General features: G+C 36.7%; 2 protein-coding genes across 4 annotated transcripts in view; one reads left to right on the top strand and one right to left on the bottom strand.

Annotated features, from left to right (window-relative positions):
* The window catches only part of nnt (nicotinamide nucleotide transhydrogenase), a 71,553-nt gene extending 47,206 nt beyond the window's left edge, over positions 1-24,347 (bottom strand). Inside the window, exons 1-6 of one of the 3 annotated variants that reach the window (XM_051681684.1) lie at positions 24,330-24,347; positions 10,846-11,042; positions 4,502-4,731; positions 4,191-4,408; positions 3,746-3,833; positions 3,472-3,560 (exon numbers count right to left, since the gene is read on the bottom strand). In XM_051681684.1, coding sequence (XP_051537644.1) covers positions 3,472-3,560; positions 3,746-3,833; positions 4,191-4,408; positions 4,502-4,731; positions 10,846-10,999 — 779 coding nt within the window. In that variant the 5' untranslated portion in view covers positions 11,000-11,042; positions 24,330-24,347. Of the gene's footprint in view, positions 1-3,471; positions 3,561-3,745; positions 3,834-4,190; positions 4,409-4,501; positions 4,732-10,845; positions 11,043-11,818; positions 11,945-16,755; positions 16,847-24,329 lie in introns of those variants that run through there. The other 2 variants (XM_051681683.1, XM_051681682.1) reach the window with 2 other exon arrangements.
* Positions 16,223-24,857, top strand: ccdc80l2 (coiled-coil domain containing 80 like 2). The gene is made up of 8 exons (XM_051681695.1): positions 16,223-16,238; positions 20,596-21,826; positions 21,918-22,074; positions 22,988-23,121; positions 23,226-23,380; positions 23,473-23,576; positions 23,750-23,830; positions 24,073-24,857. Exons 2-8 carry the CDS (start codon positions 20,642-20,644, stop codon positions 24,384-24,386), a joined length of 2,130 nt encoding a protein of 709 aa, XP_051537655.1. The 5' UTR covers positions 16,223-16,238; positions 20,596-20,641; the 3' UTR covers positions 24,387-24,857.
* The last annotated feature ends 2,262 nt before the right edge of the window (positions 24,858-27,119 follow it).

Below are 27,119 nucleotides of genomic sequence, written 5' to 3'. Positions count from 1 at the left end.
ACTTATATTTTCTATTCACTTTTTATTTTTATTCTATTTTTTTTTTTTATTATTATCTGTCTTGTTGTATTGTTTGTGCACTGGAAGCTTCTGTCACCAAGACAAATTCCTTGTATGTGTAAGGATACTTGGCAATAAAGCTGATTCTGACTTTGAGAATGAGAGGGGATCAAGACATCCTTGATCTCTTTATAACTGATGGCAAAACTCCACAACTAATGCAATACTGCCACCCAGTGGAGGCTTGCTGGAACTGAAGCTGATGGAACTTTTGCAGAGCCAGTGAACCAGCTAAGTTTTTAAAGTTTTATTTGTTTATTTTTTTAAGCTCAAAAGTCAAGGGCACTCATTCTAAACTCACTGAGTTTGTATAAAATATAGTAGGTGATCACATATAAAAAAATATATAAAAAAAATAGGTAAAATATGTATACTCCAAAATATTTTGGCAGTATTAGTAGTGACATTACTGCATTCTACTGAGACCTTTTCAATCATCTTATTTTTGGAACCTCAGACAATATCAACATCATTAGAGTAACGACTCAAAAGGTCAAATATGATGTGTAAATACTGTAAAAAACAGAAATTTCAAGAACATCTACAGTGTTGGGAGTAGTTAACTAGAAGTAGCAAAGCACCTAACATTTTACAGCAACAACATTTTTCTGTTGCATTACAGCAACTTAGCTATTTTCACAATACTGTTGCTTTTACAGTAACAAGCTACAATTTCCAAAAAGTAGCGCTGTAGCGTCACAAAACACTATATTTGTCATGTTGATTTGCGAACGCAGAACTGGAGCATAGGCAGCAATCAAACGCCTTCAACTGAACAATCCTCTCCTCCTCATGTAGTGCTGGGATTGAAGTGAATCAGTTCTTTCAGACAGTTCACGTAAATTAACTGGTTCAAATAAATGATTCCCTTATATTTAGCATTGGGAACTCCAGTTCATTTTACTGAGTCTGTTCTTTTGGGGCGGTTCATGTAAATGAACTAGTTCAAATAAATGATTCACTTGAGTCCCACGCAGTCTTAAAGGGACTTGTTTATCACTATATTTCAATTCAGATATATAAAATATGGTGTTTTCTACTTTATTAGTGAATTTTAAAGCTGAAGTATGACATTTCTGTGCCACTAGCGCCACCAAATGGAATTGCAAAAATAAACTTTGTTTTCAAAACAGCTTTCTGAACATGTCCCCCCCGTCTGCTGTTGGTCAAACAAAGAGATAGTCCCGCCCCCAACTCACGCCACTGGTTGAGTAACGTTATTGGGCGGGTCTAAGCAGGTCGCTCAAAATGAACAGAGCAATTTTCATGGCACCACAGAAAGACGGTGCTTACAGTTTTTGAGAAAATTAACCTATGAATGGCTAACTTAGAATTGTCTCTGCATATTAAGCTGGGATAGGAGAAAGTATTTTAACGCAGAAAAAGTTCAGCTTTAAGTATAAATTTGTGTTCAAATTAATGTCATCACCCTATTTGTTTAACCCTTGTGAAAATTAACCATGGTTTTGCTATAGTAATATTGTAGTACCCATGGTTATTTTGTGGTTACTATGGTTTTACTACAAATATCATGGTTAAACTATTTATTGTAGTCAAACCATGATTCATTTTCATAAGGGAATGTCACCCTATGTATAAGCTAATACACACAACATTAAAACCACCTGCCTAATATTGTGTAGGTCCACCTCATGCCGCCAAAACAGGGCCAACCCGCATCTCAGAATAGCATTCTGAGATGATATTCTTCTCACCACAATTGTACAGAGCGGTTATCTGAGTTACCGTTGACTTCGTCAGTTCGAACCAGTCTGGCCATTCTCTGTTGACCTCTCTCATCAACAAGGTGTTTCCACCCGCAGAACTGCCGCTTACTGGATGTTTTCGGCACCATTCGGAGAAAATTCTAGTTAGCAGCCTTGTTGATGAGAGAGGTCAACAGAGAATGGCCAGACTGGTTCGAACTGAAAGTCTACGGTAACTCGGATAACCGCTCTGTACAACTGTGGTGAGAAGAATATCATCTCAGAATACTATTCTATAGAAATAAAAGTGGGATCCCAAATAATGGACCCTTTTCACAGACGAGTGATGACGCGTTTCTGCCAAATTTAGCAGCGTAAATCTAGCAAACTTTTTTATATTTGCAATTTTTTAATTATTTAGCACACATTTATAACACTGTACTATGTATTAAATTACCCTGGAATTAGTTTTAAAAATGAGTTACCACAGCTGCGATGAGGCTGCTAATACAGCTGCTGAGAGTGTGACAGAAAATTTGCCATCATCCCTCTTCTGACTGTCATAATACAATGCTCTATTTTTTTCTTTATTTGAAAAGTTGTGGAAATGTAATAGTGGCGTTTTTCTTTTGATCTTGGAGCAAATGGATAAGCAAAAATTATATTTGCTGTGGTCTCCAATTCACCACTATCGAGGTTTACCCTGCAATCCTTTACTTCCATGTTCCAAAACCCAAAAGTGTGAAAAGGGTCCATGGAGCAAAAATAATCTAAGTATAAGATTTGAGCGCCATGGTGGAAGGCAATTTTAGCAAATAACTACTTCAATTAAGTCTATTCCTCACAAAAGCAAACAATTTTTGTTTTTAAAATTTTTAAAATCAGAAGACTTGGAATATACCTCAGAAGTTGTATTTAGGGTGCAATATTGTCCTTTTCGGAGCTTTACAGCTACTGGCCATTATATGGAAGAGAGCTGTGTGAAAATTCCAACTAAAACATTATTTTGTGTTCAACAGAAGAATAATTAATAGTGGATTCATGTAGATTTTTCAATAATCGTCTGATGGCGGTTATTTGATCTAACCGCGGTTATGTGACATAACTGCGATTATTGTGCACTTTAAATTCCAATCACATTTTAATGCCCAAATAAGGGAATTTTAAGCAAATATATAAATGCCATGAACCATGTTTGTGTATCATTCAGTTGAACTCCGAGCGTCACTGAGCTGCACCGCAGATCTCAACCAGAGCAGCTCCTGTCCCGAACAGCAGGATTTAAAAAATATATATATATATATTTTTTAAATACAATATATTATTTATAAGTTCCAAAAACCAGTGTTAATATAAAATTGAATAAATCTAAAGTTGACCAAAAACAGAAACATATTTTAAGTATTTAGAAATATTTTGATATTATTTTTCATGTCATTCATAAACTTTTAAAGCCTTAAAAGGAAATCTTACAACCCTATTTTATTATTTGATTTATATATTTAAAGTTAAATATGTAAAAATGACTTCTTAAGGTGTATGAAGCACACATGGCACTTTAATATTACAATTTATGACAATTAATTGTGAAAGCCCTAAGAGAGACAATTCATCGTCAGCCATATTTCATAATCGTGACAGCCCTAAGGTGAGTAAATGATGACAGAATATTCCAGTCATATGATCTGGGTGAACAGCCTTTTACCTGGTGTCAAACCCCCTGACTATGGCACCCATAGCACGGGCAGTGCCAGCAGCAGCCAACCCAGCCACTCCACCTCCAATGATCAACACCTGCCAATAAGAACAGCCCATTTTAAAGTCAAGCTCTGAAACATATAGAACATTCAAATTGGACAAAGTATCAACAGTGCTAATGTGTTCTTCCAAGAGCTAATGTGAGAAGTTAGTATGGCAATGAATCAAGCAAACTGAAATCAAAACACGTCAAGCGTGCATGCGGTTAAGCCAGCGCATACCTTAGCAGGGGGAACCTTCCCCGCGGCTGTGATCTGACCGGTAAAGAAGCGGCCAAAGTTGTTTGCTGCCAAAACCACGGCTTTGTAGCTGCCAACAAAAACAGAGGCACATCAGTCATGGCTGCTTATGAAGCAGAAATTAAGATATGATTTACGCTGGCCACAAACATCTCATTTGTTGACACTAACATCACACAAGACTTTCTGATCTGTGAAGTTCAACTGTTTGTTTGGGATTTGGTCACAACACCAAAAATAAACATTAAGAAGTATGTGAGCGGTGCAGATTGGACGCAGAGCAGCGTGATTGTGCCTGGAGCGAGGAGCGTTTTTTGTTTTTTTTTAAAGATCTGTGCTTCATTTCACTCACTTTACAAGCTATCAAAGACTGCCTCAAAAACAGCAGAGCTCAATCACATTGCTTTTCAACTTTAGATGGCCTTACCCGGCAATGTTGGCCATGGAGCTGAGGGCATCATAACCCTGGGCGATAGTAACACGGGGCACCTGGTCCATGGCTAGGACGGTGGCTTTGCGCTGGGACAAGAGGTCCATCAGCTCAGGGTTCTGAGCGGGATAGATGAAGCTGACAAGGGAGGCTCCATCTTTCATAAGGTCGGCCTCATGAACACCTAAAGCACAGCTCAACATGGGGGCACGCACCTGTGTAGGTGGAATGGAGATCACTAAAATGGACAATCACTACTCACAATAAACTATAATCTCAAATCTGCAGAGGGAGATAAATGAACCTACCTTAAGCAGAACATCAGATGCAAAAACATCTTTAACATCCTTAATGGTGGCCCCAGCCTTTGTATACATTTCGTCAGAGAACTTAGCAGATTCACCAGCACCTGACTCCACCACCACATTGAAACCCTGCTTGATGAGAGCTTCCACTCCAGCTGGAGAGAGGGCCACTCGACGCTCATTCTGAAAAATTTCCTTCGGAACACCAACAGTCAGCTGTTTGTATGGAATACCTGCAGAAAACAGTGAATAACAGAATTAACCAAGGCCTGGAGAGAAACATGTCCAATGCAAAAAACAAACAAACAAACAAACAAACAACAACAACTACTAACCCAAAATAAACCACACAAAACAAAAATCAAATCAAGACAAACTAAATCACACTAAACTAAAAGTTCTGGGTCCAGATTCATGAAAATGTTCTTAAATTTGTGTTGTTGAAAGTTCTAAGGATAATTTAGATGCGTGTAAGAATGTTTCTAAGTGCAATTATATAAAAAATATTTTCTTAAGAGCGTCTTAATTTTTCTTAAGAATAAAATGACAGGCTTTGACACGGTCTGATTACATTAGCTTGCTCGTGAGTTTGCCTTGTCTAATACAACAAATTCAATACCTCATAGGGTTGCGTGGTATACAAACGAAATATCGCAATACCAAAAAATTTAAAACAGTACAATATCATCTTGTTCTTCAATTCAGTACCATATTAAAGTATGCTGCCATTGGCAAAATGTAATGTGTTTTGAGATTAAATCAAAGGCCATTTGAAAATAATAAAAAAAAAGTCTTGATATGACCACGTGTGATCATTAAACAGTAGAAAGATGTAATTTCATGAAATAATTGTCACATGCGCGCCACAGAACGAGAGGCGCCATCCTTCTCTGTGGTCTCCACACACACACACACACACACACAAAGCAGGTGCGCACACAAACGCAGCACACAATACTAATGCTTGCTTTTCATTTAGTGTCTAATCGTATCCATCTGCAGAGCTGCTGAGCAGTGGGTTTAGTGTATAACTGGCTGTGAACTCTGAAATGACCGTTTTCACCGTTGCAGCTCAGAGATTTCAGCTCGCAAGTGACGGGAAGCTTGATATAACGAACCCTCCAAAAACAGGAAGAACTTCAAAAAGGTATTTCAAATAAGTCACGCTGAAATAAGAGCTCTATTCAACCGGATGCATGAAATTGAAGACATTACAACAGAAAAATATTACTACTGTATGAAATTGTAATATTCAAAGTAGTTGCAATAATACTCATAAGAACAATAATATAATATTAAATGGTTATATTATTAGTATTATTACCTGTAAGCAAGTGTACTGAATATCAGCATGTTGCAATTCAGCCACGGCAGTCTTTTGCCTCAGGTAATCAGATTTTTTAAATTAATGTTGTCATTAATATTGTAAAGCTCTGTTGTGCATTTTTTTTATTTATTTTTTACATATACACATATATATATATATATATATATATATATATATATATATATATATATATATATATATATATATATATATATACACACACACACACACACACACACACACACACACACACATAACCGGTCAAACGTTTTGAAACACTTACTCATTCTTTATTTATATATATATATATATATATATATATATATATATATATATATATATATATATATATTTTTTTTTTTTTTTTTTTTTTTTACATTTTAGAACAATAGTAAATTCATCAAAATTATGGAATAACATAAATGGAACTATGGGAATTATGTTGTGACTAAACAAAATCCAAAATAAATCAAATAAAATAAAAAAAAATAAAAAATAAAAATCATTTTCTCAACCAACTTCTTGAGGTATCACCCTGGGATGCTTTTTAAACAGTATTGAAGGAGTTCCCATCTATGTTGGTCACTTATTGGCTGCTTTGCTTTATTATTTGGTCCAAGTCATCAATTTCAAAAACTTATTTTTTTAATTACATTTTAGTTTTATAATGAAAAATATTAATATTGTGGCTCAATTATATTTTTGTCTACAAAACTAATTTCAAACATTTAAGCATACGCCTTCAGATCAAAAGATTATTAAGATCACGAGAAACATTTCAGTCAAGTGTTTCAAAACTTTTGACCGGTAGGGAGTGTGTGTGTGTGGGTGGATGTGTGGGTGGATAGATAAACGAAAATGATTATATATTTGATTAAAGCTGTACAGAATGTATTTGATTAAACACAATTTGATCATAACATTTAAAACATTAAAATATAAAAGGCATAATTTGTATCTATAAGACTTTATGCAGTTCTTTTAGCAAAGTAATTTTTTGTGTAATTTCATAAAAAAAAATAAAATAAAAAAAAATGTGTTGCCTAAATATCAAGTTAGTATCGATACCGAGGTACCAGGGCTGGTATCGTACTGAAGCCAAAATTTTGGAATCGGAGCAACCCTAATCTCTCAACACTGGTAAATCATAACGATAAATGTATCAATTACATTTTTTTAAAAAGTAAGGTGCATGAGATGTGTTAGTTTAATGACATTAACCGTCATAGTTTTATGCATTGAAGTAATAAGGTCAGTCTCAGCTATCAAATGATATAATTATTGTTTCAATGGACTGTAAATACCATGCAGAGAGAGTGCTAGCATGATTGGTCACCACAATAAAAAATTCACGATAACATTTACATAGTTTAAGCTGAAAATGAAAATAACAAGTCAAAACAACATTTTGGTCTAAAATCACATTTCTACATAAACAGCCTATTGAGACTTCTGACTCAATATGACAGAATGTCACACTTGAAACAACCCAATAAATTCATTAAACATCTTACCTTTTGGAGTTTAAGACAACTGTGAGTTATCCTAACTTTAAAGGAATAGTTCACCCAAAAATGAAAATTTGCTGATACTCAACCCTCATGCAAACAGTTGAATATTTTTAGAAACAAAACAATACTTATATACTTTTTAACTACAAATGTTCGCTTCCGTACATCTCTGTGACATGCGCTCATAAGAGGGATGATGTAAGCTCATTGCTAAGGTCACGCGTCACGTGGAGTAGTCAGGAAGCGCGTCATTGTTTACATCATTGTTTTTTTTTTATTTTTATTATTATTATTTGGAAATTCTTTTATTTTATTTTATATTTTTTTGAAATTGTTTTGGGCTGTTTTGGTTTGTGAACGGCACAAGTTTATCTTGTAAACAATGACCCGCTTCCTGACTCCTCCTCCACGTGATGCGTGACCTTACCAACAAGCTTACTTAAAAGTATATATGTATTGTTTTGTTTCTAAAAATAATCAATTGTTTGCATTCAGAAGAACTTTATTTGTAGACTGGAGTCATGTGGATTATTTTGATGCACCCTAAATATGCATTTTGGACCGTCAAAAAAATGGAGGACATTCACTTGCATTGTTTAGAGGAGGAGGCCTGAAATGAAATCCTAAAAGTCTTAAATTCTGTTTTGATGAAGAAAGAAACTCAGATACATCTTGGATGGACTGAGGGTGAGTAAATTATCAGCAAATTTTCATTTTTGTGTGAACTATTCCTTTAAGATGTTATTTACGATGATTTTTAAGAACATTTTTGAGAATATTATGTTTTGTTTTTTTTTTTAAGAAAAAAAATAAGAAATTTCATAAGTAGTTTTTTCGGGAATACAAAATATTCCTAACTTTAAGTTAAAATTTAAGAAGAATATGGTAGTAAACAAAAATTTTCTTCTTAAGAACATTTTGTGAATCTGGCCCCTGTCTAATTTGATTGGACAAGCAGCTTTCCAAAAATGCTCAAATTTCTTTTAACAACAATGGTCCTTTTCATTGCTTGTATAACTTCACTTGCCTATGTTTGAGGTGTTCCAGACCAGACAAACTCCATCTGTGCATTCCAAGCTTACATTTGCTAAAATAGGTTGGTGCAACATGTGTAGAAGTAATTGCGATATATATATCTAATTGAATATATAGTATACATATATGACGTATACGACAACCCTACTTAAGACGGCATCTTTAGTGTTCTCATTTTATCAGCTACATTTACAAGAGTCAAACCTCTCCTGAGTGAGACCACTGTGCATCTCTAATGGAAATCTTAACCTCACATCCCAGACCAATACATTCCTTTACAGGCCTCTTTGACCCACCAGACTACCAGTTTTGAACTCACACTCAGAGGTCAAAAGAGAAGAGCATTACAATAAAGATATGCATGATAAGGGCCATATACAGAAGTAGAGTAACACTGCAGGAGTTTATAAAGTCCAATTCAAAAGACAGTAAAACACATAAAATATCAGATACCTTTGAGATAGATAGGAGGGGGACATAAAAAAGAAAAACATTTCCAGGACTCCATGAGACGTGCGGTTTTACAGCTGCATGCATTTCTAGACTGCAAGAGCGTGTGACTTTGCAACAGCTCCAATTCTGTTCATGTTTCTGAAACTGGCTCAAGTTGTAAAACAGAGCATGGCAAAGGGTTCTGGCATTAATAGAAAAGCAAATAAAGCTGCACGGCTTTATTTTATGTGTTTTGGTCTGTAAGGATGTGCAAACAAGTGGTCAAGATGGGCTGAATTTGCACTGAGAAGTGATCCAAGTCATGTCCAGCTATTGGTAGCAAGAGGTCCCTTGTGGAAAATTCCACCACATGCCTGATCTAAAGATAACAACAACATCTGAGCTCACATGAATCACAGACTTGAGCTGCCTGGAGGTGGTTAAAGCAGTGCCACAGGTCACAAAGCTGACTGCACAGCAAACGTTCTTCGTTTAAAAAATTCAGAAGAATACCTCAGCTCTGTAGGTTCATACAATGCAACTAAATGGTGGCCAGAACTATGAAGTTCAATAAAGCACATAAAGGCAGCATAAACATAATCCATATGACTCCTGCTGTTTAATCCATGTGTTCTGAAGCGATATGGTAGATGTGGGTGGGAAACAGATCAATATTGAAGTCATTTTTTACTATAAATCTCCACCTATGACCAGCCCCTGCCAGTAGGTGGCAACATGCACAAATAATGCGAATCGCAAAAAAAAAAAAAAATTAAAAAAAAAAAGAAAGAAAAAAAAGAAGAATATGGAAGTGAAAGTGGAAGATTTATTGTAAAAAATGACTTAAATACTGCCTGTGTGTGCTTTTTGGAGATTCAAAGTTCTGGCCACCATTCACTTGCAAATGTATGAACCTACAGAGCTGAGATATTCTTTTAAAAATCTTAAATTGTGTTCTGCAGAAGGAACAAAGTCATACATACATATCTGGGAAGGCATGAGAGAAATTTTCATTTCTGGGTGAACTATCCCTTTAAGGAGAACTGAATTCATACATCCACTAAAAATGACCTTTGCACCAGATGGTTAAAAGTAATTGCAAAAATGGCTATAAAAGTGAAGTTAGTTCTGAGAAATGTCCTAGCATCATTTCTTAGCAGATGCCACTTGGTTTGATATTTTGATTAATGCAATGAAATTCATACATTCTGAAGTGTGGCTTCAGTGTCCAAAAATACAAATGTAAGTATTGTACAGTGTTTTTTACAGAGATAATCTTGGAAAGAGTTTGATAAAACAACTTTAAAGGCTGTCCTGCCTTCAAGCATATGCAAGAGCAGTTAACTTTTTTACTGTTGAGAACAAGTGACTGTTTTGCAATATGATTAGGCATTATGCCAGTGTCAATTCTAACCAAGAAATGTCAGGACCTTAAACGTTCCCATAGGTAAATGAAAACTTGAAGAAAATACGAAGCCAACAAACTTTCTATAACCATACTGTACACTGGCAGTCACCATAAGTATATGTCTAATGCCCACCAGTCACTCTACAACATGATCTGTGCCACAATCCTAGCTCCAACCCCAGCAGATACAGTGCCAGAAATAGCCCGTCCAAGCTGTCATTACCACTCTTCTCCCTCTCAAAAAATGTCTGTCATTAATGGCTGGTCTCCAACACAACAGTCGCTGTATCCAGGCAGCAAGCACGCTACACAGGTCACTACAACTCATTCATATCCAGGGAGCTTCAATGCAGGTAATAGTGGCGGAATAAGCAGGGGGAGGGAACTGGTCATGGAACACAATGACCTTGGAATTCTATGTATACACAAACTGCTACAGGAAAATTAGAAGGAAGAGAAGTTGGGGAATCTTTAATTTGCTTTCGTCAAACAGTAAATCAAAATCTGCTGACGTAAGACAATACTTTCAAGGTCTTTCAATGAGCTCATGTTTTTGCCCAAGTGCAGCATATGATTAATGAACATCAATAAAAAAACACAGATGATGTTATGGATGATATTCCAGCACCGTTACCTGGACTAGCGAGGCGAGTGAGGGCTTGATGGGTCCTAAAGAATCGCACGCATGGTGTCTTCACTGTCCGGACACTCGGTAGCTTAGCACAGGCCACTCCGGAGAACAGGGGGCTGGAACAGCTGCTGGCTACCACGCGCAGAAGACTCGCCATTGGAGATACAAGGAGGAGCTGTGCAGTCGGAACGACCCTCCTTCTACATGAGGGGGAAAGAGAAAAAACATTTTGTGAGCCCAGTAACCTATCCCACAATGCTCCACTCAGCAGCTCAGCTGTTCATCCACCCCGAACTCCTTACCAAGGTGACACATTTAAGAAACATTCACTCACACATACAGTATACAAACACACACATATGCACACACTCACACAAGTACGGATGATTCTTAAGAAGCACCTGCTTGATAACGGCATGAAAAAGCAAAGGTGTAGTGAAAGTGCTTATATCTCCAGGCACCAAAAAATACATTCATTAGGCTTGGGAAAGATTAATTTTTCAGGCTACGACAATCAAAAAAATTTCCCCAATGATTATCGACCTACAATGCCAATTTTTTTTTAGATATAAATAGGGCTACTTGTTGCATGAAAGAGGACAAATAGTTTTCCATTAAATTCGACCCAAATCATTATCAAAGGAGATAGACTTTGTACTCTAGCCATCACTGGATGATATTTTGTGTATATGTATCTTTCATATAGCCTACAATATGTATTATCACTAACAAATATGTCTTGTTGTGGTTTGACAGCTTAAATGAAACCGATTCAAGGCTACATACAGAGAAATTGCATAATAAACATCTATTTCTAATAATTCAGTTTGCAAATTAACACCAGTTCCATACACTAACATGCAAACTCATCAATATCACTTTGTTCATTCTTAAAGAAGAACAAAAACCTTCATAACATTTTGTGTGTTTGGTGACAAGATTCACAACTTTGGACTGCCACCTGTCTTGCACATACCGCATCGATTCGTCCTGTGCGTGATCCCTGTGCCTTGTCTTCTCATCCAGTGTGTGACCAGTACGGTTTTACTCGGTACAAGGGAAAAATTATGAAAAGAATTTCCAATATCAATACAATTACAATAGCCTTACGAATAGAATAGCCTTAAATAAAGAATAGCTGCCTAATGAAGAGTTTGCGACCTATGATAAATGAACCTAAATAACACACTGAAAGCCAGGTGTTCTTTAACCATCATATCTAATTACACAGGCAGTGAAGTACACGCACTGACAGAAGACGTTTAATTTCAGGTAACGAATATAATGTGCATGGTAGGTAGTGCCCGACCGATTTATCGGCTGATATTGGCCTTTCACCGATATATTGTATCAGCGTATGTTTACCGATATGAAAACTTTTTTTCAGAACATATAATGCAGAAAACAATGCTTTAGAATTGGTGTCATAGCGTAGTTTGTCCAGCAGAGTGCGCTCCAACTCCACTGTTTACAGAGCTGACTCTGAACTGACGGTGGCTCTGCAGACAGGGCAGAGTTGAGCAGTCTCTTTTCGGTAAGTTGCTAACTAGTTTGTGAAATACATACTGGAAAGTTAATAAACAATGACCCCATCATTTTCCCTTTTCAATATTACTAATATAACGTTAACCCTGTCCCTGACAACCATATCACTCATGTTTATCTTTGCTATTGTTTGCTATGTTAGCCAGCTATAGTTTGTCAGTGCAGTCAGTAATGTAGCAGGCTGAAAGGTAAACATCAGAGCATCTTTTTGCAGATCAGCAGACAACGGTGCGGTGGTGGATTGTGTGTGTTTAGTGTTGATTTCACGCTATGTTATTACCTAGTTGGTGAGACACAATGCTGGAAAGTTAAATAAACAACGTCCGTCTTTTACTCTCCATGACAATGAGCTTATAACTAAATAGCTAATCACGCAGCTACTTTCATTGTTGTCAGCTGAGTGGAAACTAATGTGTAAACATGTATTCACCAAACTGTTTTGTTCAGGATTCACAGTTTGGTACCCGCTTCAACCGAACATTTCCAGTCGTTGCATCTACAAAATGTAATATTTAAAGTCTTGTTTTCCATCGTTGAAAGTTTCCCCTGAACTTGCATAGCAGAATATAGTGTAACACTGCTGCCGCTGTTTATCTTGGCTCGGCAGTATTAATATAGTCAGCATTTGACTGATACTAAACAGTAATACTGATGTTTATTTGGCTATTTATTCTTTATTTTAATGGTCAGCATTTGACTGATACTAAACAGTACTGATGTTTATTTAGCTATTTATTTTATTTTTATTTATTATTTATTTTAATGGTCAGCATTTGACTGATATTAAACAGTACTGATGTTTATTTAGCTATTTATTTTATTTTTATTTATTCTTTATTTTAATGGTCAGCATTTGACTGATATTAAACAGTACTGATGTTTATTTAGCTATTTATTTTATTTTGTTTATTATTTATTTTAATGGTCAGCATTTGACTAATATTAAACAGTACTGATGTTTATTTAGCTATTTATTTTTATTTATTCTTTATTTTAATGGTCAGCATTTGACTGATACTAAACAGTAATACTGATGTTTATTTAGCTATTTATTGTATTTTTATTTATTCTTTATTTTCTCAGTGTTCATTTCTAGAATTTGTTGACAATGTATTACAATAATGTCAAATATTCTTTGATAAAAATATTTAAGAAAGCAGCCTTCCGAGTAGCTTTGCATAGTCATATCGGTGCAAAATGAGTGAAAAATCCACATAGAAAAGGTCTGTTTTCATTCCAGCTCAAAAATGAACTATATTGGCCACCATATCGGTAATCGGTGAATTTTCCCTCTCTAAAATCGGTATCAGTCGGGCTCTAATGGTGGGTAACTATAAGACGTCTCGGATTCGGAATGACACAAGAAAAGCTGCTAGACACACAGACACGTGCTTGAAGAAACACACTTTATTATATTTTTAAGAACAGATGACAGAAAAGCCGTCTATGCGCATGTCTGATGCGCTGTTTGTTCGGAGGTGTGCAGTCTCATGGAACACATATGAAGAGGGTTCTCACTCTTTCTTTGTTTCAGTCTTCTGAATTTTTTTTGTTGCAAGAATAGTATCATCTGTATGAATGCTGTAAATGACCTCAGACCATCTCAGCTCAGGATGTGCTCTGAGTTCAGTGCAACTCTGCAGGGTCACTTTATATATAGCCTATACATCTATGATTAAATCATAAAAGTGTTTTTTTTACAACTTCGTTATTTTAATTGCTTTTTCTTTTCGTTTGAAGTTCAATTTGAATTTAGAAATGTCTTTGGTTTAAGTTTGTTTAAATAAATGAATTTAATTTTCAATGCAAAATCACTAAAAGCAAGAATATTCACCGATCCCTCAGCCGGGGGTTGATGTAATTGGATATTGTGATACATAAATTTTTTTAATAAAAATATTGTGAACATATTTCTTGCACATCGCCCAGCCCCTAGGAGGGAACAAAATTAATTTATTCACACATTCAAAGTCATTACCCTTCCAAAGCAGCTAAACTGGGTCCTGGGATGAAAGGTAATAAAACACCAACATTAAACCAAGTGATGTATTTGCCCGGACAACGAAATACCCGACCGGTAGCCCATGATGGAGAGAATGCACGGATGAAGTTGGTTGCCAAAGAGATGTTGCCCTTAACAACTGTTGAACAACACACATTTTAATTGCACTTGATTTTTTTAGCTTCATTTGAATTTTTAGTTAAAATAAATAAAAAAGTTCAAAGTTTGAAATCAAGCTGCCTTGCATTATTGTGTAGGCTATTGCTTAACGAAAATTACTCCATAGTACCACCTAGCATCCAACCAGTGGTTAGTCGGTTTGAATGTGAACACCGCACCGGTGTGAAATTTATGATACCATGGCAAGTCTAGTGACCAGCAACAGCAACTGTTATATCACCCCTTTATGGTCTCCCAAAACTATTAAGCCAGACTACATTAAATGGAAGGCCAACTGACAGTGAATTGAAAAGCACACAAATTAGGCTTCTAATTTTAATGTCGGTTAATGTTAATATATAGATGCCTCAAAAACATATCAAGAAAATTACGTGCTGATCAATAATCTTTGTTTTTGGACATTCCAAGCCTTTACAGTTATGCATTTATAATGAAAGTCTTTGGGGCACGTGTACAACGGTAGCCCCGTAGATTTCCATTGTATGTACATTTCATACACGTTTTTGCTTGTTTTTACATGTATGCGTTTGGCATGTGTGCACGTGTGCACGTTTCCTGGGAATCTAACTCATGACTTTGCAGAACTTTACAAAGCGACGACAGCATGCCACAGATTCCATTGGTAAAGAGCTTGTACTGAATCCGGAAAATGTATTTAAAGGTGCACTCAGTATCTTTTTTTTTGTGTCATCTTGGACTTACAGTGACACCTAGTGGTGTGGATGCATCATCATTCAAAATCAATAGTTTTCAGTTACAGATGCCATTGTAGATGAATGTAATTCACTATTCACAATCAGCCATGATTAATCCAAGAGAGAAAGTGTCCAATAACAAGATGGTTATTAAGATTAAATGAGTAGTATTGAGCTGATCATGTGATTCCAAAATGGCAGCCCCCATGAGGGCGCCCCTCCCCAATGTAGAATAAAACAGCTTTTATAAGGTTACTGATATGACTAGAGTCCTCATCTCATGTGAGTGCTCATGATTTTATACATGTTTCAAAATTACAATTTATTTCTTTAGAAGTAAAACTTTTTTAATGGGGAAAATAATACTGAGTGCACCAAGTTCAGGTCTCCTTGGAAGTTATTTTTAGCGGCAAAAACAGATCCACAATTAATACACATGGCTTAAACGGTCAAGGACAAGCCAAGGTAAACTCGAAATGTATGGTGAACTGTATTTGTTTGGGTAAGGTGCCTCGGACTATCTCATGTGAAGGTGAGAAGGGTTACACAGTTCAGGTCACACAGTAGCTTTCAGACAGTTAGGCTTATAAGTCATTTATGGCCTGCTATGACACCATAAGCACTGTCTTTGAAGAACGGATTATACTGAATAATAGATAAGGTTAAGAAAAAAGCAAATACCAACAAAATAGACCATAAAATAATACTCCACTTGGTAATATACAATTTTCACTAACACACCAATGTTTTGATGGTTCTTTTTTTAAATGCATCCCACACATAAAGCACAGCAGTGGTTGGGGATGCCAATCATGAAGGCGTGAGAAACAATTAAATCACAGGGTTAATTTTACGTGTGCAGTCTGACTCTATTGGATTATCGTGCCAACTACAACCTACATCCAGCACCACGTCATCAGACAAGATAAGTGAGACAAGACTCCTATCAGAAGTAGGGCAAGACTGACTTTCACGTAAATTAACTTTTTAACATTTTACACACCCCATTAACTACAAGGCTTGGAGGATTTCTATATTCAGCATACTGTATACCGTGGTAAAACGTGCTAATGCAAAAATAACGGTCCTTGTGCTTTAGTCTAGAGTTTGTTATTGGACACTGCAGAATTATTCACTGAAACAGCTCAAAGACACTCAGAATTTACTAAATGTTTGTAAGTATAAATATATTGGCCCAGACACGTCGATCCCACTTATCAAAATCTGATGTGCGACACTAAAACAAAAGCATGAGTTTGCACGCATGTGTTTTTGGAGGATACAATGCAGGTTTTGAAATCAGAAGGCGGGTACAAGTGCTCATTTCCCCTCTTTCCTTTTCATAACAAACACACACTAGCATGATAGCTAATCAGAAATCAATAACCGCAAATCAAAACAGAAATCAAAAAGCAACGCGTGTCCTAATGCTTGTTTAGCCATCAAGCTTCAAGGCCACGGAAATCGATAATGAACAATTGAAATTCTCACCGAGTCGAGACAGATGAGCGACCTTTGAATGCGGGGACGCACAGCTCAACGCCGCTCCCCGGAAGAACTCGCGTTCACCTCTATGGCCACCGCTTCAATGGTTTCATTAAACTGTCAGTCATGTGCTGCCTGTGGGCGTTTGAAAACCAGATTTATAACTTACAGTTTATCCTTTTTCAATTAAATAAAGGTATTAAACAGAGGCAAAACAATGTTTTGTTGTTGTTTGTTTTTTGTTTGTTTTTTTGTTTTTTTAAAAATAGGATAAAACCTAGTGGAGAAGTGGTTGTCATTGTAAAATTGTACCGTGGTAACCGGTTCCCGCCAAAATACAATAGTGACTACAGTTATCGTTACAACAGTAAAACCATAATGGAATTTAAAAATAAAAATCACCTTCAAACAGTGTAACAATCTTTCTTGTTTCTGATGACAGTGGTGGCTCATACCAGTTTACCACAGTTTTACTGTAGTTTAGTCAAAATAACTCTAGTAAGTGGTATTTTGGTGGAAACCATTTAACAACATTTGCAAGGGTGTACTGTCTGACAATGAAATATATTTGCTGAGTCCCCATTTTTGGTAATTCATATCACTTTATTAAAACATGGTCTGCATGCAATTACATAATGTAAAAAAAGAAAAGAAAAAACAGTCACATTTACTGATACTTACTGTACCTTTTGCTACTTTATTAAAAGAATCATTAGATAACGGCTGGGTTTCCCGATAACGTTGCAACCTAAGCTTTTATGATCATCTTAACTAATGTCGCTCATTATTTTACGATAGAGTAACGCCTGTTTCCCAAACCAGCAAGTAGATCGCTCGTTATTAAGTTGAACTTAAGTGTATCGTTACGGGAGCTGCTCAGTCCAAAGGTGCTGATCACTTTGGCCAATATGTCCAGGTGTTTGTCTTCTCAAAATGAAAATAATGTGGAAATACTAACAAACATGGAAGTTGTTTGTAACCTTGTCGAGGCACAGAAATGTATTAACTGTTACAGAATTTAATTAAAGAAATAATGATGGCTTTAGTAAGACAAAGTTTCAGATGTACTGATGCTCAATCATAGAGATTAATGAATGTGAGCCAATAAATGCATGTAACATAAATGTACACGATGTGAATCATAAGCAACTGTCACGAAGCCTAAACTTTTTTGGCTGGAAACTGAACAAATGCACACAGAACAGGATTAATATGATGGTCATCAGTATTGAACTACTCATAGACCTGTCTAAATATTAATAAATCATCTAGTCAGAGTGCGAGGCACTGTGTACTTGTAGAATTACTGCCATTATTATGCATTATGCAATTTGATACTGCCTTGTAAAAAGACTATAGGCGAGCCAATTTGAAACATCCATTGGAGGAAGGTGGAAGAGGAGGAGGAAGAGAGAGAGGGAATCTCTCATTGCACACTCTTACTCTAATCTCCTTTGTTAACCAAATGTTAATTATTTACTAGGCATGTTTATTTCAGTTTTAAACTGCATGGTCACATTACATTACTCATGTCTTCTTAAATAATCTGTTCAATAAGAACACATCTTCTCTCTATTGCCATTACAATTATCAAAGAAGGCTAATATAATGTTGTATTGATTATGTGTCTTGTAATTGAGACCTATCACGTTGCATGCACAGACTGAGACTGCCTATTGATTTCATTGCGATTTTTTCAACACTTTTTTTATCCTCTGAAATAGTTTACAATGACTTTCCAATGATCAAAATATATTCATACAATTTATTCAATGTCCCACTGTCCTTGATAAACTGTGAAAGATGCCAGAAAGATACATTTAAGTTGCAGTTAATGGACTTAAGTGCTGTTCAAGAGCGTTAATTTACGAACGTTTTTACAAACTACTTAGATAACGATGCTTTTGAGAAACACTCCTTAGAGATTAAGTACTACTTAAGTGCTACTAATGTTCTACTTAGTGTTTCTGGAAACCCAGCCAACATGCACATTTAATCAAAATCTTCCTTTGAGGGTTGTTTTATATAAAAAAGTAGAAAATGTGTTTTTATTAGGCCTACAGTAACATACCCAGCAGGGGAAGGCAGAAGACAACACTCTACTAAACCTATGAGTGTAACTGACATGAAAAAGAGAACGCCATTAAAAAAAGAGCCTCAGATGATCAGGCCCTTGTTTTTTACTGGAATCTCCATCCAGTCTTTTCAGAGCATTCTCAGATCATAAAGACTTCATTGCAGTTATATGACATTATGAGGTTTGATTGTGTGTTTAGAGCTGCCTGTATGAACGATGCAAAATTTCATGGTTTGGTTTCCTGGAAACATACAGACTTATTGGTTAGTGAGTGTAAATAATATTATTGGAATGCTGAGCAACTAAAATTAAATTCCTGGCCAGTCATAACAAATTAAAAAACAAAGTAACCCTGAAATAAATAATTTTTCTGCAGTCTTATGCCTTTTGGTCTTTTGTAACAATATCTATGCAAAATCCCTAAAACATAACAGTTAGCAGCAGTCACTGTGTGCTAACCATACATTTAAATTGAATGTATACTTTTAATATACAGCTGATTCATTGCTGATGTCAACCATATTGCAGAATTTAATAACCATAACATAACCACCATAATTTAATTCATTAATACATATAACTGCCTTTTTCTTATGTTCTGTCACCACTGGATTTGGTGGGCTGTGTTAAGTCCTCTCCATTGTCTCTCATATGTTTCTGTTCAACTAAATCCTTTGTGGAATGTCTGTGTACAAGGCTGTTAACCATTAGCTCTCCTCACTGATCCAAATTGCTACAGCCTCTTCTCACAATTGTTCTCACACCTAAAAAATTTTTTTTTTTGACTACATAAAAAATAAAAACCCAATGGGATGAATTAAAATGATGCAAATCATGTTTCCCCCTTGGTTCTCCTATGCTCGTAATGCATATAATGTATATTATGTCTTATATAATATACATTTTAGATAGTAAATATTTTTTTGTTATTTCAGTGTGGATCACAATAATACCTTATTTTCCAGTATTCAACATGAACAGTTTTACTTTTTAAAGTTTCTTGTCACTATGTATGACGTTACAAGCGCTCAACTTTCTAAGTTTTCTTTTACTTCCTAACTATCGGGCATGCATTTTTCTAAACATCTATTGAAAGGTGTCTGGGGCAAGAAACAAACATGCAGTTTGATCTCTAAAATCATTCTGCAAAAGCAAAATGGATTTCTCTTATCATTTAATGTGTATTCAGTTAGAACAAGTATTGATTTACTGAATGTAGTTAGAATACAGGGAGAAAGACAGGGATAAAGACAGTGAGATTATTGGAGTTCTGGTCCTAATCATCATAGTTTTGATGTCTGTTTTACAGCTGTATGGATGGACTAAGAGAGTGAGCAGAGGCAACAAAGCAAGTCTTCTTTTGTGAATTCTGTAAAAATGTCTGTTATTTTTATTCTGAGATCTCTTCAACTTTCAAAACATACACTGAAGAACAATTAAGATTAAGTGTCAAAGATGCTCTGCCAGTCATTATTTCGGTCCACTAAAAAAAAATGGCTTGCAAAAATTAAATGTTAACAAAGATTATGTCACATTTCAATCTCATTACTGCAGACTGGAGAGGGTTGGGTTTCATCCTCCCCTTTCATTCTTTTCTTGCAAAAGTTCAGCCTCCATGCACACAGAAAGTCATGACACTCAAGAAGCTACTCTGCATCCCATACAGCTCAGAGCTTTGAAGTTTAGAAATTCCAGGACTTTCCTGTAACAAGATTGAACTTTAATGCAAACCAGAAGCTGCTATTTCTCCCTTTGCCTCCTCACTGCAGGTTAGTGGCTCCCTCCTTTTGAGTGAGAGCGACTACAACTCTGGAGATGTCTCGTCTATGGATCCTCTTGCTCCTGACTGCAACATGGAGTAACATCCCTGTGCTGTCTGCAAAAGTAGGCAAGAAAAAACATCAACTGAAGAACAAGGGTGACCTTGTAATGCCAAAGGAGGATTCTGGATCAGATGGGGCTCGTGATAGGGAATCTGGCATCCCATCAGGGTCAGAATTTTTGACTGATTTTGCAGGGAAACAACGCCTGTGGGTAATCACTGCACCATCGCACAGTGACAACTATCTTCGGATGATGGAGAAACAGATTCAGGATTCTGACGGACTGAATTGTCGATTAGCAGAGAGAGATACCCTCATTGTCACTATTATTCAGAACGCCATGATGGAGGGCAAAGTCCAGCGCACTACCTTGCAGGGAGAGGCCACTGTGGAACTCATGGACTCTGAAATGGTGACCAAACTTCTTCATTACCTGGAGCTGGAAGACCAGATCTTTTCCATGCTGATTGTAAAGAAGAACATGAGGATTAGCGAGAGATTTCCTTACCCAGTTCGTGTTGAGGCCATCCTTGAGGTCATTGATCAGCTGCCTGTGCGTAAGTTGGAAAAAGTTACAAGGAAGGGGTTACCCATTAAATGTAAGATCACCAAAAAGAAGTTAGTGGTGAAGAAACAGGGTTCCACCAAAAAGAGGACCTTCAGTCCACAGAGGCAGGCAAATATCACATCCATCTTCCCCACAAAGAAGAAACCTCTGGACAAAAAGGCTACTCTGAGAAACAAAGTCCAGGATATCTTGAGTGGACGCTCACGTTTCATTATCCGTAAAACACCAGGTAGTTCAAGCCATGGCAAACCATCAACTAAAGCAGGTTCAAAATCTGGATCTAGTGGAAATGAGAGGCTAAAGCATGATGGCCAAAGGAAAACTGCAGACAGTGATAGAAAGCCAGAGACAGAAGTGAAAAAACATGACTCCGCATCTGCAGCAGATAAAATGCATGCTAATGCAAATTCTCATTTTGATATTGTCAATAAGGAGTTGAAAGCAGAACAAACTGTTGACCATTCAAGCTCCAAAAACAAAGGCAAAGGAAAGGATGGCAAGAAGAAAAAGGGGAAAGGAGGGAGGAAGTCACAACGAGAAGCAGATGATAAAGAAAAGGCTGCTCTTAAAGACTTCATGCAAAAACTCAAAGGGAGAAGAAGACTTCTTGTAAGTGCCTGTTTATTAAACATGTGCATGTATATATGCAGCTCTGCATAGAATGGTGAATAAAATGATAACTTTTTTCTTTGTGGCACAGGTGATATCTTCTCAAAGTGATGTCTCAAGTCAGTATATCAAACAGAGAGAGGAAAATGAACTACACAGCTGTGACTTTTCCCTGAGAAAGGTCTCAGTGATGTCCATCTTTGGTTCAGAACGCAGCCCTACACTACACATTCAACACTACCAACAAGGTAATAAAGCAGTTTATTACACAGCATTCTGGAATACCTGATTCTTATTGGGCACCATATAGCAGTCTGATATTTTTGAATAATAACCGCACATCCAGGGATTAAGTAATATTTCACCAATCAACCTGGTATAGTTAGTCATCTTTTCTTCTTCTCGTATCACTCTGCGATCTTTACTAGTAAGCTAATAATTTAAATTCCAATAAATGTTTTATTTATTTGGCAATTAGTTGTGTAATGAACGGGATAATGTGTAGTCAGACAATCATTTTTGCAAAATACAGTAAACACCAACGAATCATGTTCATTTAATAATTTATTTGGTAAGTAGCCATGCATAATCAGGGTAATCTACAGTCAGCTTGTCATTATCACAGAATAAACCCTGAAGGCCCCGGTATACTTTTTATTTTTTCTGCATTCCATATCAGATTGCAGACGGTCGACCGCATTGCCTTTCAAAGTATACTCTTTTGACCAAAAGCGAATATGATTGCTTTCGACGCAGGGGCACTATGACTGCTTTATGATACTCTTTTAGTACAGTCAACGGCAGGCGCATGCATCAACAATGTGCACAGATGAGGACTGTCCATGTGTCGAGAAAAGCTGGGCTGCATGCAGACAGTCAGAGCAGACTGTGCTGCTGACAAAATTTGCATCACACACGTTGTATGTGGAGCAATCTGCAACGTGGACAACCGGAATATACTCTGGCCATGACAGGGTGGTCAGGATCCTCATGCTTAATTGTTGGCTCATCTCTGTCTGAGCATTTTACTGTACATAGAGTAACACACTTGACTTGAAATTTTTTTTTTTCTTGAACGCTTTGCATTTATATAGTGTTGCTAGTAGTGACATGAATATTCTTGTCAAAAATGTAAAATGCATCATGCTTTGTTTGGTATAGATGCTGAGCCTCTACAAACATCCCTGCCAGACAAGTTCAGAAACCCTGAATTAATCAGCGAGATTCGCAGAGAATATGGGCTTGAACCCAAAAACTTCTCAATGGTGTTGACTGACTATGACCTGAGGCCTATTGTAAGTACATTTTACTTTTCTAATACATCCTAACATCCTAATTAACTGTGACTTTAACTACTGAGTCAAAGGCATACTTGTGTTTTTTTTTTGTTTTTTTTAAGCTTAACAGGGTTTTCAACAAGCCAACAGCTCTTTCGGTTTTACTGGATTACATTGACAGCTTTCCTTCACGTCAGTCTGAAAAGGAGGAGGAGAAGAAAGCTCCATCACCCTGCTCTCAAGCCCAAGCAAACAATCGGGAGAACTCACTTATGAGGTAAACATCATAAGCGCTTTTGTCTTCAACTGTGTTTCAAAAACTCGTACCAGATTTTCTGAAAATGTTCTTCCTCATGCGTGTTTTGTCAGGTTTATATCAAAACGAAGACTTCTAATTATCTCAGCACCTACTGTAGATGACTACTCATTCCATCAGCAGCTTCAAGCACTAAATGGACAGGAGTGTCCGATGGGTATGCATAATGTTTTCTGAGGTCTATCTGATGAACGGCTGAACTGTAGAATGTTCATCTTTGTTGTATATTTCCATTCCTTAAAAATGATCAGATGAGCTATATAGTAAATTCATTATATGTGTGGTTACTGATTCTGCAACTTTTGTGTTAAATTTAATCCACATGGACAGGTATCCGTCATTTTGCCTTGTTGAAACTTGTGGGTGTTGGACCATCATCTTCAGGAACAGTGGAGTTTTTTCCATTGAATGGTGAGATTCAGCATAAAACTCTCTTCCTCTTCATTTAAACCGCATGGTCACATTACATTACTCATGTCTTCTTTTACAACAAATACTGTAATATAGTGATTATGGAACAAATAAAAAAAAAATTATAATGTACGTATGCACCTGTCGTGAATCCGGCTGAATTTCTTGGTACATACAGTAAGTAAGAACACTTGTATATGCAATTATAAGTGAATGAGACCCAATAATCTTACTTCTCTCAGGGAAAAGTCAACCAGAGAAGGAGATGCTTTCACAAGATGTAGTGGAGAGTCTCAGAAACCAATTAAAGATTAACAGGGACTACTTTAGTATGCTGGTGGTGGGTAAGGATGGGGATGTAAAAGCGTGGTTCCCATCTCCAATGTGGTCTCTGGCAACCATCTATGACCTTGTGGACTCTATGGAATTACGTCAACAGGAACAGAAACTGCAGCAAACTCTTGGAATTTATTGCCCAGATGAGAATGTTGGTTCTTACCATGGTTATACAGAAGAGACAGAGGACAGCTACTTGTACCACAGATCTGAGGACTGAAAGACACCTAAACAAACCAACATAATAAAGACATTAGATGTGCATTTAATGAACACGGCATGCATTTGTACATATGTCATCCCTATGTCATGTGATACAGAAGTTTACCTCATTCATACAGTTATATTACTTGTTGTTGTTGCATTTACATATGTTCAGTAAAATGTCAAATTCTCTTTATAGCACCTGGCGGTGCACTTGTTAATATGCTACTTATAAGTAAAACTGAATGTGTCTATCCTCCTGAGACCCGAGCATGACTGCTGTGTGCATTTTCCAAACAGTTTTCCTAAAAATGGGGACAGTGGGACTAAGTTGTGAAATTGTAAATAATACCAAACAATAGAAAGTCCGATTTGTTTAAATCAAATTGTTTATTATGTTTCCAGGAGTGTTTGTTATTCATGTTTTTGAGATGTCACAGACATTACAGCTGATTTAAAGCTGCTTTGAAACAATGTGTATTGGGAAAAGCACAAATAAAAACTTTAAAAATAAAAATGATTTGACTTTTATGTTACAATCTTTTTTCAACTTTGGCAACAAAATCTCAATGTCCTCTCTTTGCACTGTCAAACAAACAAGTGATAGCCAGCGCTGAAGCATTTTACCAATCAGAAATTAGCATAATTAATTCTGATACAAGTAATGGCCAGCATTGTCCAATCAGTGCCAACCATGTTAAAATAAAATAAAATTATACATTATAAATTCTGTTTATAAAGGACTGATTACCATTGTCCCATGTCTGCCAACCATGTTGAGTGGTCCAAACATCATCTGCAGCCTGAAACTGAACTTTTGGTCAGATGTACAGATGTTTTCCTATGCATAGGAAAGCTATAGCATGCTCTCTTGCTCCCTATTTAGTAAATGACTTAACCTTCAGTGTGCTGTCTGTCTGCATTGGTCTCAGAACAGTTCGAAATGCATCTTATTTTCATTCTAACTCCATATAAAGCCTCTGAAAGCAACTGTGGAGGCAGGGGCGTGGACGAGCGCCAGTCTCTAGAGAGCGAGGCAGGGAGAGGTGAGTGGTAAAGGATTCACACCTGTGAGGGAATTGTTTAACAGCTGATTTGTGTTGTAGTGAGCAGTGGCGGGATAAAAGAGTGGCAACAACGGCAAAAGGGGAGAGAGAGCTGAACAGAAGCAGTGAATGTGTGTTATAGATTTGCTGAAACTGTCAAGAATAAAGTTTTATTCGGAACTGACATCGCCATCCCCCACTTCCTCTTTTCCTGGTTAACTGGGGAATTGTTACAGCAACATTTTCAGCTTTTGGATGAACCAATTAATTCTCAATGTGATAATGTATAGTATATATGGGATTTCTAAGGAAATAGCCCTATAGTCCACGTCTGTAATGTTGTTGCTGGCACTGGCAATGACAAAGACGATGGTGTAAAGAACCCAAGTGAAAATTTATTCCAACGTGCATCCAGAAACCCTAACTACAAACATGAAGCAAACATAAACATGAACTGGCTTGGCTTAAACTTGAAACTCACAACCAAAGTTATATTCAACAATACCTGACAATGGACAATGGAAAACATGAGGGTTAAATACATGAACATGGGAGAACACATGACAAGGATAACCAATAAACACAAAGAACTCTAAACAAGATAACAAGACAATCAACCAATGAAAACAAGACACATGAACATGGAGGGAAACATGAAATCACATGACAAGGGAACCACATGACATGAAACAGGAACTAGAATTTCAAAATAAAAGACATGAAAAACATGAACCAACAAAATACACATGACAACGTCAGTGGTCATTGTGTTTAACAGCGTGCTGTTTCGTGATAAATCACTACAATTTTCAAAATTGCATATTGGATGAAACTAGAGACTCTAATCTTTTGACTCAAACAATGTAAAAACCTAATTACTGTAGGTTTCTTACCATATGTAGTTTTGTTGGCGTTTCTCCCAAAGACAAACTTCGCCTTGATCGGCACCATATTGTTTTGTCACATGACTTCCGTGGGCTCTATTTTCATAAGCGTGCAAAGCACAGCGCTAGGTGCAACGACCGTGCACAACAACAGTGCACAACATCTTATCTAATTTTCATGAGAGCGCTAATTCTAATTGCAATTTTCGTGCCAGCGCAAATGCAAGTGGGCGTGGGTGGGAGTGTTTGCGCTATTGTGGGTGTATGCGTGCAAACTGTGTGTGTATTGTATGTTAATGAAGTGATGCAAAGTGCAATTTGCTATTTTCCTGAGAAACAGGTTGTTGCGCTAAGACGTTTGAAAACCATGCCTTAACTCAGTGCAAAGTTTTAACTCAGTTCCTGCATTTGTAGTTTGGAGATTCCTCGTGGGGATCTCAGTGGGACATTCACTGACTTTCAACACTTCATATTTATTTCCACTGATCTACAGTGTATATTAATTGTATACAGTCTTCTTATTTTGTGTATACTGTATATTGTATATTATTAGGTGTATGTTGTGTTGTTTAACAGATGTGTAAACAGTGTTATGTGTAAATCAGTTGTTTATTGTAATTGTCATACTGCTATGTTGCTCGGAGATACACCCAAGACTTTCACCCACTGTTGCACTTGTGTATGTGGTTGAGTGACAATAAAGGGATTTGATTTGATTTGATTTGGTATTATTTCCTCTTTTTAAGGCAAGTTCAACCAAGAAAAGCAGGTCATTTTAAGGCACAATTACAACCAGCCAGCACCAAACTTTTTTGTTGC

This window comes from Myxocyprinus asiaticus, chromosome 40 (genome assembly GCF_019703515.2).
Source record: "Myxocyprinus asiaticus isolate MX2 ecotype Aquarium Trade chromosome 40, UBuf_Myxa_2, whole genome shotgun sequence".
NCBI classification, from domain to species: domain Eukaryota; kingdom Metazoa; phylum Chordata; class Actinopteri; order Cypriniformes; family Catostomidae; genus Myxocyprinus; species Myxocyprinus asiaticus.
This window is presented reverse-complemented; position numbering and strand designations above follow the sequence as displayed.